This window comes from Atractosteus spatula, chromosome 2 (genome assembly GCF_055471065.1).
Source record: "Atractosteus spatula isolate fAtrSpa1 chromosome 2, fAtrSpa1.hap1, whole genome shotgun sequence".
NCBI lineage: Eukaryota > Metazoa > Chordata > Actinopteri > Semionotiformes > Lepisosteidae > Atractosteus > Atractosteus spatula.
Genome location: NC_142707.1, coordinates 45,946,967 through 45,965,908, shown reverse-complemented (window position 1 = coordinate 45,965,908; position 18,942 = coordinate 45,946,967). Strand labels below are relative to the sequence as shown.

Here is an 18,942-nt window from a genome sequence, read left to right as displayed (position 1 = left end):
TGGGACAAAAGCCCTCCTTTTAGAAGTACATTGTCCCAGAGCACAAGGCCAGAGTCACACTGGAGTGCTAAAGAAGAAGAAAGTCAGTGTCCTTGAGTGGGCCAGTCAAACTCCTGACACACGTATTTGAGCTATCAAGATAAATCTTAAAGTAAGGGATGATGTAGTGTACCAATATACCTGACATAAAAATTGTGTGACTGCTGCATTAGAATAGTGAGTTGTTAGCTACGTTTCAGTTCAATATTCAATATTGTTCAGTAGTGAGTTTTATGAAAAAGTGTACTGTCTCTGTATCCCAGTGGAACGTTTTCCACTGAAGTGTTACATTTGCTTGCCGATATGTGGCTGATCTTCCCACGCTTTCTGGAGGAGCTGGTTGTCCAGCTGTGTCAAATGTGAGAAAATAACCTCTGACAGGATACGTGATGTTGGTGCCCTTGGTGGTGCACCCACTTGAACAGAAAAAATACAAACTTTTGACTCTAACAAAAACGACACGGTAACTCAATAACTCTAACTCGGCAGAACAAACTAAGGTTGTTTCACTTATTTATACAGTCTGTAAATGCAACACCTTTAAAAATGTGTTCTCTATCTAACTTTTAATATTCTCATTGACCGTTTGGAGATCTTGAATTGCATACAGTATATGAGGTCAGCCATTCTTGTTTTCTCTGTTGTGCATTTACTGTATAACATAAAACTAAGGCAGAACTATATTTTTTGCAACACATAGGCCTGTGTTACAGTGCCTTGCAAAAGTATTCACATCCTTTCACATTTTATTTTTTCAAAGTTTGCAGTCATGAAACTTTGAAGCAATAATAATATTTGAAACAACCTACTCCACACAAAAAAAACTGAAGTAAAGAGATCATATGGAAGACAAATGAAAAATTCATAATTCCATAAGTATTCAATCCCTTTTCTTTGGAAAACCAAAATTAATTTAGGTACACAAAATGACCTTAGTGAGACATAATTGTGTGACCGCTGTGTGCAGTTATAGTGATCAGGTAATACATTTCAAGCAAAGACTTAACCAGAAGTCTAGGGAGCTTAGAAAGCAAGTCAGTGATAGGTTTGTTGAAAAACTCCCAAAAGAGAATGGGAAAAGAACATCGAAGGCTCTGAATGTCACTCTAAGCACAGTCTACTCAATCATCAAGAAAAGCTCCTTCATCTCCTAGACACTCAGTAGATCAAGTTGGTCCTTAACACTGAGCAGCTGAGCAAGGATGAAACTGGACAGGGATGTGAATGTGAGACCTGTGGCAGATCCATGAGTCAACAGTATCCTGGTCACGCAAGACAGCAGACCTGTCAACTGTTTCATATCTTGCCCTTAAAGATATTCAGTTTGAGCATTCTGGTTTTGAATAAATATTAAGTTTAAAGAAACATGACAGCCTCATTTCGCAAAATGCGAAGGGTTTGAATACTTTTACAAGGTACCATTTGTGAAAATACAATAAAAAGAGACAATGTATATACAAGCAGTATATTTTGTTGACACCACCAAGCCAAAATCCTTGAATCTGCAAAGGTTCTCAAAGGTTATAGTATGTGTTATCTATTTTCATTGTCTGCAAAGCACTGCTACTGTAAGATGATGTAATTGTGACTGATGGTAAAAGATTTCCCATCCAGGGTGTGCCCGTTGCTTGCCAGGATAGGCTCTGGCTTCTCAGCAACCTCGATGAAGTGGTGAAGAAGTGTTGGGCTTCCAATGTCCAGCTCAGATTTTAAATCTGCACATTTTGTTCCCCCCCTCTTATTGATGTGTTTGGTGTGGTATCATGGGTTCTGAACCCCCGCCAGTGACGCATGGCCTTTTCTAATTGTAGTTAACTGAGTATTTGAGCAATAGGTTAATTTAGCAAAGCAGACCTTAACCTGCTGTTTTTGTTAGAAACGTAAATAAATGTGAACAATGGAATTAAACATGCTGTACTGGAACAAAATGACACTGGCACCTATCCCTGTCCCTTCTCTCTCCAGTGTTGATACATAGCTCTTGTGCTTATCAGCTTTTCACAGTACAGCTTGTTATTCATAGCTCATATGTTCTCTTCATTCAGCAGCTGAGATACGGTAACCAAAGCCTTGTCTGATCTACTTTGTAATATTTGATACATTTATTCTCTGTGTCTGTAAACTCTCCTAAATATAGGTAATAAAAGGCTTCTATGAAAAATACTCTGTGAAGCATACTGTATTTTATGACAATTATATTGCTGTCATGTGTAATAAGCTTGAATTAGATCATTGTAAAAACTGAAATGTAAAATGTGTAGACAACTATGATAAATTTGGGTGTATAAAGTCTTAAATGTGAAGCATTTAACACAGTTTGCAGATCTTAAGGGAACTGTGATGAGACCGCAATTTGACATTCCTTCTTGGTTTTTGATGTGAGAGCAGGTGATATTCCTTGCTTTTACAGTACATCAGATACAGTATGTGCCTCTCTGCATCTCTGTTTATTAAGCATAAAAAAAAACTTATCTCTTAACTACCTCATATTCACAAAGATATTGTTGGAAGATTGATGGTTTGTAGCAAGTGCACTTGTAGCATATTTTGAACAGCCATGGTGAAGATACATTCATTAAGCTGATTAACATTAATCGTCAGCAGAGCTGATCAACGGGAGGCCTGCCAGTCTCGAACAAGCAGCCACCATTGGGGATTAGACCAGCGGTGAGGTTCATGTCTTGTGGTTAAGGTGCCTGTGGCAGAACTATCACATTCCGGCGAAATGGCTGTTGTTCCATGAGTGTGCAGACGTTGCCTTGTCCTGCTGCCGTCTTGTCGCGTCAGGATGAGCCTGCAGGAAGGGCAGCAGGCGCGGTCCCAGGACTTGAGCGACATAGAGTTCTGCAGCCCAGTCCTCCTCACCTGGGCTCCTGGGCTCCTCGTTCAAGTAACAGACCGTGTGGTAATGTGTTGCCGGGTTAAAGACTGCCGGCTGTGAGCAACAGTGCACTGGCTTAGTCCAGTCTCCAGTATACCCATGACAATAAAACCTCCTCTTGATAAGCAGTGCTTTTCTACGCGTTACCAAGCGTAACATTCAAGAGGATAAATCACCTTGTCACCTGTGCCCAAGCGACTCTCTTGGTGATGAGGTGACTTAGTGCTCATGCAAGTCACTCGGGGGCATCACAGCCAGCCATGTATGATCAGACCATCGAAAAGACACCAAAACCATTTTATCCAAAGCTGTGTACAGTAAACCCTCTGTTTTGCTGACTAACAGGAGGGAAGAGGTGTCCGCTATTGCCAAATGTCTGTTAAAGCAGTACAAAACCAGTATTATATATCTGGTTTCTAGATATTTTGAATAATTTTTTAACCAGTGCAATCAACACAATCAATTACAGTTGTTCCTCTGCTATTATCATAAATATACAAAGTTTTTTTAATTTTATTTCATGTGTTCCATTGATGTTCCTGAATTTTAAACTTATGTTGTATTTATTTCTATCTTGTTTTACTCTTTGTGCAAAGTCCGGTATTACTGATTTTACAGACAAACCCCTCTTCAGCAGATTTTGTCCTTGGACTCCAAAGTCCGTTAAAGCAATCTGTTAAACCAAGTGTTTTTGGTAGTTAACGTATCTGAAAATCTGTGTGTGTAATGTGAGTGCTGTGATAAGTTTCTTTGTATGCTCACTATATATTTCCTTCATTTAAACATACTGCATTTTAAAATTTTTTATCATATTGATCTATTTTCCTGCAGAAAGCATGACAGACAGCAAAAGATTGTATGCGTGCTCTAGCTGTTTTGTTTCGATTTTATTTTCTACCTGAACATAATAAACTGACAGTCTATTATTGACATTACTATCACAGTATTTTATTTAGTGATATTTAAAAAACTCAATGACTGCCACTAAACATAACTCAATTGACTTCTGCTCATTTTTATAGACAATATCTGGTGCTTTTATTCACAAATGAAACAGCAATAATTTTTTTTTCAAGCTTTATCCACATCAGATTTTGCTGTAATGTTTAATATCGCATTTTTCATCCAAAGCTCTTTACAAATAGAAGGGGACCCCCTTCATCCTCCACTGAAGTGCATAATCCATTTGTCATTAGGGCATCGACAGCCTCACTTCTGTCAGGGAGGTTAGAACGAGCTTCCCTGATTAAATGAAAGGGAAACTTGAGGAAAAGCATATTGTACTGTACAGATGCAGCCATTCAAAATGCGCGGGCGATACCGCATTATTTTGCGGTACGCTGTACGCAGTCTACCGCAAGCTACCGGTAAATACCGCGAGTTACCGTAAATTCTCCTATAATACGACAAGCAAAATAATAGTATCCGGAATTTCCGCAAGGTGGAGCTAATAAAGCTCAACCTCTCATGTTTGAGCTGTGGCCATCAAAGTCTTTAACGAAGATATTACTAATAGTATTAATAATGAATGACCTTTGACAAGCTGTAAGTGTAAACTCAAAGTATTGCCCTGGTCAACATTCTTTTTTTCATTGACCGTCTTTGTAAAAGTAACACCACAGCATTTCGCAATCACGCATTTGTTTCCAATCATGCAAAGTACAGTAATTTTTGAGAATCGATTCACCATGCCTTTCACATGCTCATAAAAGAGATTGATTTAGGAACATAAACATATTACCGTATGAAAACTGTACTGTATACAGTATGTATATTTAATGTCTTAACTGTGCCCGTTTAAGTATTGAATATTCATATCTAATTTTACCACTGAAGGGAAATCTTAGTAGCTGAGCATAAAAAGAATAGGAGCATACTGCAACGCGTGTGAAGGCCATAAACGATATTAATTTTGGAACATAAACATACAGTATATGGCTGGTCTCGGTACTTTAAAGAAAACATACACGAAACATGGTTTCATTATGACCAGAATCGGTCTTGAGATATTTTTAACTTGATTTACAGTATTTGAGAGGTATGTCTTAACACCGATACTACAGTGCTTAAGTACTGCTCACGTATATGTTTCTAGGTTTATATTATGCATTTCATACGGTCAAATTACTTTTGAGCAACTAATAAGAAGCGCGAAACGGTATGCGTTTTAGTTTCGTTTTGTGCTGGGACCCGTGGATTGATTAGAGATATCAAGTACATACAAGTCATTTTTTAAATGTTGTAGTTCGTCTTGAAAAAATGTTACGAGTACATCATCTATCAACAATTACACAGGTTCTGTTTCCATATTGCGGATTTTGGTTACATAATATTATTTTCTAGATTTCACGTTGTGAATATATGATTTGGGCAAACAGAGCCGCAAAGAAGTACATTATGGGTTGTTGTTTTTTTTTTGCAGTTTTATCTAGAACAAGCAATGCTTAAACCTTTGTCTGATTCTTGTGAAACTATCCACACGACAGTTACAGTACCTAGGAGTTGACTTCAGTGATGTCACTGATGGGATGTTTCTAAAAATCCATCCTCTGTAAAACGTCTTCTCTAGTTGTCCTGCATATGTATTCGCTAATGAAGCTGTGTGTTCTGAGCCTGGATCTCTACATTTCTTTATGAACCAGCTTAGAGGGCTAAAGACAGCTTGTGTTTAAATTGAGTGTAAGGCAATTTATGCTTCTAAAGTCATGGTCAGCATTTATTATTGTACTGTGCTGTAAACTTGTTCTGTGCCTAGTCACATTATTTTATAGCGTTTTTATAGCGTTATCAAATCCGGTGGCGCTGTGTGTTAGTTTCCTGACTCCCATGTCACATGGTCTGTGATTGAAACCAGTGAAACCGGTTTAATTCGTCACAGCCTGCACTCCGGCAGAGAGGGGGTTGTACTTGTAAAGTAGAAGCAGGCGAGATTTCCAGCGAAAGACACCTCCCCCCCCCCCCCCCCCCACCCTCATACGATTCAAATTGTATTACAGCATTGTAATTACACATTGTAATTGTATTACACATTGTACACATGCTTAAAAGAGAAGAGAGAAAACGCAAGCCTTCTTCAGGTGTGAGGGTCTTCTGCTCAGAATGAAACGCTAAAATGTAATGTAGGCTCTGAATGGGTTCAATTATGATTTGGGCTTGATTAAGGTCGCTGCCTTTCATCTAAAACCCTACTTGAATCCTTCTAAACTAAAAATCAGTGTTAGTGAGTTCTAAATAAAGAGGTATCCAGGTAACAGTGAAACGGGCGGACAGTCTGGGGAGATCACCCGTTTTCCATGTAAATAGTTCCCTGGTTCCGCACCCCTTGGTGTTTCTCTCGCTCTCTCTCGGGTCACCTGATCATTAGCTCAAAAGATTTCAGTGCTTTGTGCATATTCTAATGGTAGTGGGGGCAGGGTGTGTGGGAACAGGTTTGGTTGAAATTGCATTGGAGATCTATGTTCTTCACACCTGAAACATTTTCTCTGAAAGCATTTTCTTCGCAGTTTAACTGATCTTGTTACAGCATGTTACAGTTTACTATTATTAACCATATTAATTTTAAGTGCTTAATGCCATTTTTTGACCAGGCACGAATATTCTTAAGTCCATATCTTCGCAAGGGAATCAGTGCGAATTGCAATACTAATTAAATTAAAACTACTAACTACTAACTAATACTAACTAATTAAAACAAACCAGAAACGTGTTGTTCTGTCTAATGACATTACAAGTGGAAAGATTACAGATTTTAATCGTCTTTAATTTTGTTACGTTATACATTTTAGAAACGTTTCATCCATACAAACACCACAAAACTATTTTCGATTGTATTTCTGAATAGTATGTTACACTTAGTTCACTGTTTTAAATACATCTAATTAAGAAAGTTAGGTGTTAGCATAAACTATTAGCAATCAATAATATTAAATTTACCACTGTAATAAGCTGTTGCACTTTCCCCCGCATCTTGTAAAAATATATTTTCATTGTTCAAATATACATTAAGTCTGACTATCATATAATAAGTTAAATACAAAACTAAAGAAAAAATAGGGTTAAATATAATTCAAAATATTTTGCTAACAATGTTAACTGTTTATGAATAATAAAATGTATTAACTAAGGAGTAGGATGGCACAGTTGTTAGTATGTTTTTTGTTTTGTTTCTTTTTCATAAATACAACAGTAGTACCTGATGTCTCAGTGGCTTTCAAAATTAAATTATGCATGCAAACCTGTGAACTAGAAAGATAACTAAGATATCCATCCATTTATAATGGTGGCGAAGTGGTTAGCATTGCTATCTTGCAGCACTGGGGTCCTAGGTTCAATTCCTGCCATCCTGTGTGTGTGGGGTTTACATGTTCTCTCTGGGTTACATGGTTTTTCTCCATATGTGTGATATGACTCCCTCTCGCACTCCAAAACATACTGGTAAGTTAATTGGTTTATGGGAAAACTGGCCCTGGTGTGTGTGTGTTTGTGTCTGTCTGTCCTGTGATGGACTGGCGCTATGTCCAGGGTGTATTCTGCCTTGTGTCCGTTGCTTACTGGGATAGGCTCCAAATCCTCTGTACTGGATAAAGAGATTAGAAATGGATGGAAGTAAAGGCACTGTGTGGATGGAACTATACACAGTGTTAGAAACCCACTATGAAATGGCAGCATCTCACTGAGAATAAAATATTTTATAGTGCTGGCTTAAGGAAACAGCCTTTCCACCTCTCTTGCACATCAGTATCCATACCTAGTTATTTAAACAAATTGCCTCTAATTATAAACATCTTAATATGCTGGCTCTGTGGATCCGCATCAGCTATGTTTGCCCATTCCTTCAATTCATGTGCATCCAACACACAGTTCAATGCCAGCAACTACACATAATCTAAAATACAATCCTTATTTCAGTATCTATGTAAACATATAGTCTGTTAACTTCATCATCTTCATCAAAAGTATGCCTAACCCCATTAGGAAGTGTTCTTGTTATAAGTGTATTCCTCAGCTTTCCCCAAATTATCTTCTTCTTGCCAACATCTCTAGTCTTTTATCCTGCAATAACTCAGCCAACACTTAAATCTCCAAAAGCTGCTTGTGTTAATTTCTTTAAATCACAAATATCATGTGTAAATACTGGCCATGTAATACTCTGCATTGTGGAATAATAGTTTATTTTAAAGGGAACTAGAGAAACTAAGAACTAGAGAAATCAAGAAAGGCTTTTTTTCTAGAATTAATAAATGCACATCCTGTTCACTGGGGAAATTAAATCCACACTGAGCAATCTTCAATATGTTCAGAATATGACAGCAAGAATCCTATCAGGGATGCATTACCCCTGTTTTCAAGTCCTTGCACTGGTTACCTATCAGATTTCGAGTCAACTTCAAAATCCTTATCCTCCTTATATACTGTCCTACAACTGTTATTATTGATCACCGAATTATTGTACTTGACATGACTTCATTCAGCCTTTCCTGAACGTCTATGACAGGCAGAGAGAGTGCTGTTTCTGGTGCGATCTTTTGCAGCTGACATTTCACGGTTTTAAACGAACAAGAAATTAGATTGCTCATAAATCAGTTATTCTATATAAACACAGCGTAATTGCCCTCCGAAAATCCTCTTTTTCTTGTTTGTTTTAGAGAACTTGATCGAAACTGATTTTAGATGTCAGAAAGGATTTATTTTCTCTGTATTTCCTACATTGCTTTGTCGAGATTTTAACTTTATATCTAACTTTATATCTAGGCTCAGATTTCAACTATAAATCGTACAGTAATTAATAGCAGTAAATACTGATGTTTTGCGCCCTCTTACCACAAAAATATATGTTTTGTAGTTGGGATTAACTTTATTTCGTACGCGTAGCTACTCCGATTCGGACACCGAACAGTTAAAGATGGCGGCAAATCAGACACCCAGAGAGAGGGGGGGGGGCGTCTTCTCGCCTCCATAACTAAAATGCCAAATAGGAGTGGCTTAAGCGACATACACAGTCGTGTAACTGACAGTTTGAGGTAGCCTATCGTGTAAATTTCGCTTTATTGCTGATAGGTTAAGCTTCCGAAACTCTGCCCCAAAGTCATGTGACTGATTTTTCGCCCTGTTTCGTTGGTTAAACGCAATGATCACAAGCACCACCATGGTAACTGGGATGTGTAGTTTTTAATTCCGTTTGAATTATAACTGTACGTACTGTCTTCATATTTGGCCAGGGCTTTAAAGAGAAGGCGCGCCAAAAAATTTCGGTGCCGTCGTCTCCGCTTTTTTTTACCCCCGTGCTGGAAGAAATTGACCTCGGAACGTTTGCCCAGCGTAGTTATAGTGGACATAAAAACAAGAGTTCGCTGGCATTATATCCTAGAAGACACAGACCGGCGCCAGACCGGTAAATGCTTGATGAACTAGGGATTGGACAGTTTCCAAGTGCTTGTACAATCGATGGAAATGTTCAAATAAATGTGCAAAAGAAATAAACAAAATAATCATTTATTTCTTTATCATATTGGCTAGCTAATGTCCTCTCTTTGCTAGTTAGTGGCTGTGTTTCTGCGTTGGGTAGCAACGGGTGACTGTTCTCAGGCGGAAGATGTAAACAGCTTAATTTTCGTGTTAAATAATTTTTAAAAATTAAAATTCATTCTATACAGCAATCACATATTTAGGTACCGTTTCATAAAACTTTCATGCTTAAAATGTTTAGGGAGAAATGGAAGACTGGTGTGTATTTTTTCTTTAAACTATCAAGACCAGCCATACACAGTACAGTTTATGTACATACAGTAATGTTTATGTTCCTAAATTAATATCGTTTATGGCCTTCAGATGCGTTATGCTCCTCTTCTTTTTATGCTCAGCTACTAAAATTTCCCTTTAGTGGTAAAATTCCATATAAATATTCAAAACTAAGCAGATTGAAATGTGCACAGTAAAGACATTAAATGATTAAATCTTTTCACTACCAACCAATGCACCACGAGTGCCCCTGTCGGTCATTTTGGCCAGCCAATCACTTACCGCCTTGCCCTGCGGTGCCCTGCGGGTTGGTTACTGTACCGCGGGTTTTTACCGCTCATTTTGAATGGCTGCATCTGTACATCCCCAGAGTGGAATTTAGCCAGAACACCAGGGCTAACACCCTCTGCCTTTGTGTTTGATGATGTACAGTATGTCTACCCTCGGTTTTCTGGTGGCAAGACTTTATTTAATTATCACGTGTGGTTGTGATTTATGTTCTTGGCAAAGATATGTGGTCTTTTATTTTCCTGTAAAAAGGCTAGGAATTGTTTTGAATGTATTGGATGACAAAGTTCTGGGAAAAAATCCAAGGACAACTTGTGTGCAAAAGGTACTTTCTAATAAAGCTAACAGTAGACATTAAATTCTGATTCATAAATTTCAAAGACCATGAAATGATCACTGTGAAAATGTGTTTCATTTTTCAAAGGAGAAAAAAGAAAAACATTACTTCAGTACCACGTTGTAATGTTCATCTGTGTATTCCTGCATGAAGAACTGCATGAAAGAGAAGTTCCATTTTTAACAAAGAAATTGAACTGCATTTCTAGAATTTTTTGAAATCCCTTTTCAAATGTAAGTCTAAAGTTCTGAGAAAAATAAGATGATGGCAGGTTCTCTTCAATACCCACATTTGCCATTTTGTAAACATTCTATCAATGCCTAAACTGGACCGCTTCTTTGTTTTCATTTTCTACAGTAAAAGTCACATTTCCCCAGGCAAATTGCTGGCTAAACACTCAAGTGCCTTTCCTGCGACATTGTGTGTGATGGACTGCTGATAACCTCTCATCTTCTCATTGTTCTCTGTAGTGTTACCAGTGGCTAAGGAAATATAATTTTATCTATCTCCAGCGTTGCCCTATACATCATGGACACAAATATAGGAGAAACACCAATGCATTGAAAGGATTTTATTAAATAACCTTCTTAAAAGGATAGAAAATAAAATAGACAGCCTGGAAGTAAAACATTCTATATCTAAACATTTTCTATGCTTTTGTGGTGTCACTGAGAGCTACTGTACTGTATGTAGTAGACCAGGGATCTGGTAGCAGCATTTGGATTACATTTGTGCATACTGTATTCAGTGTTTTATGTAAAATGGTTATGTATGTAAAATGGAAGAATTACTTTAATTTGTTAGTGAATACTGATTAAAAAAAGAATGCTTTCTCTCTAGTATTCCTCATTTCTGTTGTATATATTTTCATATTTTAAGATCGCATATACAATAATAATAAACTTAAAGTCTTTTATAGTAATGTTATAGTATGTTATTTGGCAATTGGCTTGTGCAGGCAGGGCAAGGAGACTTGTGTTCATTGACCCACTACTGGACAGTACAGTAATTGTTCTTCCAATTTGGTGCTGCTGAGAATCTAGCCCACAGTGCTTGTTTTTCAGTGCAGAGACACTTTTTTGTGTAGCCTCTCTGTTGCTGCCTCATGATTCCTTATGGTGTGGGCTTTAGAAAACCTCTTTGTGAGAACAGATGTGGGCACATGTTACATTTGGATGGACTCTTCTGATTTTTGACATTTTTCAGGATGCTCAACAACTCAGATCACCAATAGAAAGTGAATACGTGCTGGAATGGACTCACATAGTGTAGTACTCTGTTATTGATGTTTGTGTTGTATTTCTCTAGAAGGACACTAGGATACTACTCTCTTGTGAAGAACACTAACAGCTAAAAGGTTTCTCAGCTGCTTACAGAACTATGATATCTGCGCTTTCTGGGACTTGAGCCACTGTTTTTTAAGCGACTTGCCAGTATTTATTGAAACCTAGAAAAAGTCTAGAGCATTCCAATTCTTCCAAACCTCTAATTTGTCAGCTGAAACTTATGTTGGACAAGAGCATTATGTATTTCCCAAAAAATAAACCCTTTTTCTTTAGCATACTGTAGATGTATTTAATTTATTTCATCACATGGAATGAATAACTTCTCCAAATGTTTATCTCCATATTTGCAAAACGTATGCAATATAGTACACTTGTACACCAAGAGAAACTGGAATTCTGTTACAAACCTGACAGCACTGTACAATACTGCTGGGCAGTTTATGCCTTTGCTCCTGAGAGAAGTTACTTTTTTACACCAATGATGAACTTTTTGTATTGTGTTGTATCAAAATCATAGTTTAGTGTAAGATACAAAGCAGGAAACGCAAAGTACAATCGTTTCTTCTACTTTCTATACACCTTTAAAAGAACCTTTTCATTGAATGTTTCAGGGACATTGCTGTATTTCTTTGTTTTCTGTCTCTTTATCAGAAAAGACATTTAAGTTACAGGAGATGCATCTCATCTGACTTGAACAGCATCGTAAAGCAAGGTTAGGCGTTGTAGTAGTTTTGAAAAAGCATAGTGTACTCAAATTACTTCAGTGTAATTAAAGAGTTTCTTTTAATTTATATCACAGCAACCACTGTATTATTGCCTTTGTTGCATAGTACTAAGTATAGTCTGTAAATTGCTGAAATATTTTATAATAGTGCTTTTGTATTTATTTTTGGCTGATTTCCAGTGAAACATCTAATGATGTGAGATCCAACACAGATCTCAAAAATGACTCCTAGCATGATGCCACAAACAGTCTTTGATGACTACTGTTAGTCATCTGTTAAGATTTGTAAATTGGATACACATGGAATTCACATTTGTTTCATCCATGCCAGAGTAATAGTGTAAATCTTATTGCTAGTAGTGCTGGTTTCAAAACAGCTAGCCGAGTTTGAAAATGGCCGCAGGTCATGAGCCAAATGTGTTGCTCCAGTTGTTATTCTGTAGTCTGTATCTGTGTAATTGGCTGACATTGTGGCTTTAGAACAGTGCAGATATACATTTTTTTTCTCCCACTTGTCTGTTTCTATTTCTTCTGTCGTATAATTAGACTGAAAGGCTGTCACAAGGAGCACCTGCCCCTTGTTTCACTTTCTCCATCTCCAGCTCATTTTCACTTCTAAATGTGAGCACTGCCCTTGCACACCACACTTCAGGTTTCAGAAACACGTTGAGCGATGTTTTTCAAGCCACAGGTAACGCCTCATGAGCTCGGAATGGGTTTTGCGCTTACAGAAATTTCCCAGGTTTGTTTGTTTACCACATGTAGAAAACCCAGCTCTGAAATATGCAACACTTCCAGATTCATATTGTTGTTATCCTCGGCTTTGCCCTGTAAGGCTCTTTTCAAAATATACAGTGGGCTGTTCACCTCAGGCCTGTGAATTTGGATATTTAAACACAATCCCCATAGAAAAGGCAAGCAGAGGTATGCAGCCTTAAAACAGAGAGGTTAACTAAGTAGTACATCAGCAGTCTCTTGTGCCTTTGTGCCTTTCCTTTGTCCAGTTTATTGTACAAACCACTCTTAAACAAGGGCTTGAGTCATATAGGCCATTGTGGAGCTCAGGTGCTTGAAGCAGTGTGCCCTGCGGTTGAATAATAGGTCAGGATAGTAGTACGTGTTCAAGGATGAGTACCATGTCCCGTAAGCCACAGAAAAGCAAAAGACTGGTTTAGCTCACACAAGACTCCTTTAGTTGTGCAGTTACTTTTTTTTTTTGGTTACTGGTGAGCACTCCCAAGCAATCCATATGTAGAAATCATTCCTCATCACACACAACCAGTCTCTGAGGTGTGCTTGGCCATTTGACCAGCAGGAAACCAGCAACCTGTAAATGATGAGAATGATCAGAATCGTAATGTACAGTGAAATTGTATTTTATTTTTATGTTTGAGGACCTATTCTAAATCCAACTCTCCCAGATGGCTTAAGTAACGATGCAGATTTACAGTGTTCCAAAGGAAGAATGTTAAAATCCAAGAAATGCCTATCGCAGCAATGTGAGTAACGGGTACGAGTGAAGTAGTGTGAGGACAATGAACTGGAATGTTTTTTCCTGGTTTCTTTTTTCCTCATCAGCTTGAAGCGCTGCCTTCAGACATCACTGTAATATTGTTGCTCACGCAGGGGAACTGGGAGGGCGCGGTGCCAGGGAGCTTCCTCTGATCTCCTTATTTGGCCTAATCCTGTTCGCGCAATGACCCTACCCTGGGGAATATGCCCATGGCACTTACTGCTATAGACAGGCCTCAGTACAGCAGGCTGGACTAGGGGATAGGCTTTACAGCGCTTTCACTCACTCTCTCCAATGGAAGTAGCAAAGAGCGGGTCATTTTACATGTCAACCCCTTTTTCAGCCAATAGCAGAAGACAAACTGAGGCTCTGAGGCAGTGACCTTCCCATCACAATTTCTCCTTCTGCTTTCCACAGTGAGACATTTTCCATCTTGAAAACGCCTGCGCTGGGCATTTTATTACTTGCACTGCTCTGTGCAATGACAGCACTTTGAGGGAGCCCTGGAAATGAGAAGGCACTCTGAAAGAGCAATTGATAGGAATGAAGATGTACAGTAGCTGTAATTGTTTCTGTGCACACTTATCTAAAAACTCGCTGCATGACTGTGATGTTTATTGTAGGAGTTAGGTATAGAGTTGGCCCAGTCCTCCTGCAGTTATTTTGTGATCTGGTTCTTTAATAGAAGTGACGTCAGCCTTGTTGGATGGCCTTCTCAGATGCAGTCTGGAAAGCCTCTAGGCGTTACAGATGAACTCTGCAGTTGTCTTTTTTCAGCCAGCCACCCTTCCTTGTATCCTGTAGCCGAGGTACTGCTGAGACTGATATCAGGATGTCATGAAGCAGTCTGTAAGGGCAGCCAGTAAATAAGCCCTGTTGATAATACTGTTTATACAGTATACAGTGTGTAGGTCTTGGAAGTTATAAGTAAATCGTAGTCTCTGATCATTTAGAAAATGTCCGTGTGGGCAGGTGAAATATAAGAGATTAGTGGATTAGGAGCAACATTAATGTGTGAATTCTAACACTAAATTATAGGGGGAGGGGGTTACTTATCTCCAGGGATTAAAAAAGGATTGTGATGCAGAAACTTTAACAATAGCGTGCCGGAAGCTGAAGTCTCAGGAAACCGAGCTTGAACTCAGGGTTGTGTTTTTTTCGTCCTTTAGCAGTGAACTAAAAATACTAGTTTGTCACACTCTCAGGAATTAAGCACTACATAGCAGGCAGAGAGGAATGTGCTGTGTAGGAGGCAAGCAAGATGTTTGTATTTGACATTTCAGTGGCAACCCCATTTTGTATATTTGACTTACATAGTGAGGTGACATTCATACAAATATTTCTTTCTGAGCAACAGAGCAAATACACTTAAAAGAAATGTTTGCTACACTCTGGTTTAAAAAAACTAGTTCCCTCTTTTTGGGCTACAAACCAAACAGTATTGATCAATAAAGATCCTTTTGATGTTTTTAAAGAGTATTTTTTATTAACTATTTTTGATCAATTTGTTAAGTAGTACAGCAAATATAGTACAAGCAATGGTCATTTTTCTTCTTATGGCTGGTTGAGAATCATCTAGTGTAACCACGACAGGATGCATTTATTTTCTTGTAATCAGTGTATTTCATTCACTACATTTCTTACAAGCTCTGGAAAACATACAGTATTTATAATGACTTTTATACTGCAGATTTTACTGCCCTTGAAATCTGGTCTTTGATCTTTACCACTGAAGACTGTGGAATAGCTGAAAACTAACCAGCTGTGACTCTGAACTGCTTTAAGACAGCTGGGATGATGGTGGCTCAGGTCAGAGTTTTATCTGCAGGGGAATTAAAGTATTTAGTCTAGCAGGACCACTAGAGGTAAAGTGTTCAAGAACGATGTTAATCGGAAGATATGTCACATGACATTTGTGAAATGTCAGATCTCTGAGGAACATTAAGTCATTGTAAAATCTGAAAATATAAATACATTTTATATAAATCTATCCAATCCATCATCAGGAAACTGGTAAGGGTTATGTCCTGCCTTGCACTCTTGTCGTTACCTGGCCTACCAGAGGGACAATTCAGTGAAAGGAGTCAAGCTAACCAGTGAGTTTTTGAAAGCTGGGAGCTCCTGCAGAAATGAACAGAAGAAGATCACACAAGATCTACACCTGATTCGGAAGGCTCTTCTGCCTGGAATCGAATCCGGTACTCAGGAGCCTGAGGCAGCCACACCACTGCTCCTCCTGCTACACTGCTACACAGAAATGCTGTGGTGAATTTGACATTCAACCTAGATATTGATGAACGTGTTCTGCTTCTTTTTCTTTCAGCTCCTAACACCACTGCCTCCAATGGGTCTTGTCAGAATGTCACAGAGGCCCCTGAAACAGGCTGTAAGTTCCTGAATGAATCGTGTGCAGGTAAGCATGATATGAAATGTAATGTATGTGTAGTACGTCAGTGTGCACCATTTCTAATATAATGTTAATAATATTTCAGAAGAACTGCTTCTTGCAAGTTGACTTGCAGAGATTTGTGTATTACTTGTTCTGTGTACATAATATCACATCTTTGAAAGGAATTAGTTATTTTCTAATCAGAATTTCTTTTTCTATGACCATAAACAAGAAGCTGCCTTCTACGATAAATCAGTATCTAATGTGGTGATCACACATAATTTTCCTGTGATTATTCCTTTGTTTGTGATTACATACACACAATGATTACAAATCTTTCATTTTATATAACGCCAGACAGCACAAAGCAGGTGGCATAAGAGCTCACTTGACTGGTTTGACATTGGGGAAATTATTGTTCCACTATTTACTAACTATTACTCCATAACACTTTTTTAGTCTTCGCATTATTGCCTGCTATTGTACTCTATCATAGTGATTCAAGATTGTTTCACTACAGTATGAAGCCGGTTCTCTTATTTCTATTTTGGCTCCATAAATTTAACTGACTACAGCATGTACATAGTGCAAGCAGCCTTTTAAAACTGCAAGTAATTGTGCTCATTTATACCGAGCAGATTTGTACACTAGCAGTTAATCAGAGCACTAACTGCTTTAGTAAATGCCAAGTGCAAACCCACTCTATGAACAACACAGACTGCTTTATACTCCTATTGAGCTCTCAATTACTTAGATGAATGAATGAGTTTCTCAATTAGTTTAAATGAATAAGGTCCCCTGTTATCTGGAGAATAGAGACTGTCCAAGCCCAGGGTGACATGTTCTTAGAACATGTAGACTCACGTTTGTACTACCTAAGAGGGATTTCTCAGGGTAGAAGGAGCATGAGCGTGTCATTGTGAGCAGAATGAGCTTCCAGTTAATACTGTGCTTTTATTCCAGTTCCCTCCCCGCTTTGTCTTCCTAAAGCAGGGGAGCAGAGCTCCAGTGCTGGAGGGAGGCTGTGTCTGCAGGATTGCATTCCACCCAGGCTAATACTGTAGCTACTGGTTCAGTGTAGTTATTAGCTTTAATGAACCAAGTCCATTCCCAGATACAAAGTATTCTCTAAGACCTGCTGGGTTGAAGCCCTCTAAGAATGGAGTTCCATGCCCTACGACATGGGCTATAAAGATAGTGAAAGTGGACTTGGCTTTTCACTTTTTAAATCAGAACTGTTAAGCTCTGTTTTTGTGTTGTGACAAACAGGACGCCTGCCTGCTTGCTAAGACTGCTTGTCCAGCGCTCAGAGCAGACAAGGAAATGAGCAGCCACATTGTTGTGGCAATATCAGTAGAGGGAAAGACTTCATCTCACAAGGCACTGAGGAAAAAATTCTCAGGGGGGAGCAGTCTAAATGGAAGTGTTGCAGAGTTTTGCTGCTGTTTTAACCTTGCGAGCTGGATATTTTGTGCATGTTTTAGTTGGACCTTTTCGACTGGTGTTGTAAGGTGAAGTTACTTTTCTCATTCTGCAGTCACTCCCAATGCCACTGTTACTCCAACTCCCATTCCACTGACGACTCCGGCAACGGTCAGGACCACCCCGACAGCAGTGACTTCAGGTAAGGGGCTGGAGTTGGCTATTTCCCCCCACCAGAGTTTGAGAAATATAACCTTGAATTTTGCCCGAGGTCCACGCCATTAATTTCTTTCATGTTTTAAAACTTACACCACAGAGTCTTGGGAGAATAAAAACATTTATATTCTTTTGTATTTTTCATAGTTCCTATAAATTCATCTACCACGGAAAGTCCCACTACATCATGTCATGTCACCGCTACCACAGCTCCAACAAGTAAGTACAGCCCCTGAGCCCGTCGCAGTCAGATCAGTTTCTTGTCGGGTCTGACTGTCTGGGCTGACTTTTTCAGTGCCTTTGAGTATTTTGCAGAATTGAATCGGGACCCCTCATAGTCTTCTCTGTTTTGGTCCAAAAAGCTTCACTTCCTTCATTATAGGGCAGTCTTTTAAGCCCAGAAATGTATCAGGTTTTCTCTCAACTGTTTCTAGATCCCTGGTGCCAGTACCATTTCTGTTACATGCTGAACAAAACTGAGCACAGTATTGTAAAAGGGACGTACAATATTACCATAACATCTACCAGAATTTTAACAAAACATATGTACAGTTTTTTACAATATTACCATAACATCTCTTTACTTAAACTCTACACTTTTAGCTATAAAATCTATTTTTTTCCCTTAATGCTTATCTGTGGTAGGAAAATAATGAACCATCAAATACATCCGAGTATTTCCTATCACTATCATCTTGAAGCTTTATTTTTTGATCTTTATCATTTGTTTCTGCTACCCAATAGTAACATTAACATTTCAACATTGTCAATATTAAATGTCATCTGCCATGTCATGGTGTTTATCTGGTCCTTCCTTTTAAGTTTCTTAGATTTTTTTTCATCTTGTATAACATTATCTAATCCTCCCCTTTTGGCATCATATTCAGTCTTGACTAGTTTGCTATCTGCACCACAACCTAGATCATTGATAAAAGTGAGGAAGAGTAGTGATCCCAGTACAGATCCTTGTGGTACTTCACTGATGAGAGTCCACCATTCTGAGTTCATTCCTTTTCTGTGCTCGGTGTTCTATCCATTAAGCACTTCTCAATCCAGCTGTCAACATTTTCCCAAATGCCTAATGCATTTTAATTTGAAAATTCATTACA

The 18,942-nt window shown here is 38.5% G+C and overlaps 1 protein-coding gene across 1 annotated transcript in view; it reads left to right on the top strand.

Annotated features, from left to right (window-relative positions):
* cd164 (CD164 molecule, sialomucin) overlaps positions 1-18,942 on the top strand; it is a 40,736-nt gene that overhangs the window by 17,360 nt on the left and 4,434 nt on the right. Inside the window, exons 3-5 of the mRNA XM_088930102.1 lie at positions 16,130-16,219; positions 17,733-17,819; positions 17,981-18,052. Coding sequence (XP_088786228.1) covers positions 16,130-16,219; positions 17,733-17,819; positions 17,981-18,052 — 249 coding nt within the window. The remainder of the gene's footprint in view (positions 1-16,129; positions 16,220-17,732; positions 17,820-17,980; positions 18,053-18,942) is intronic.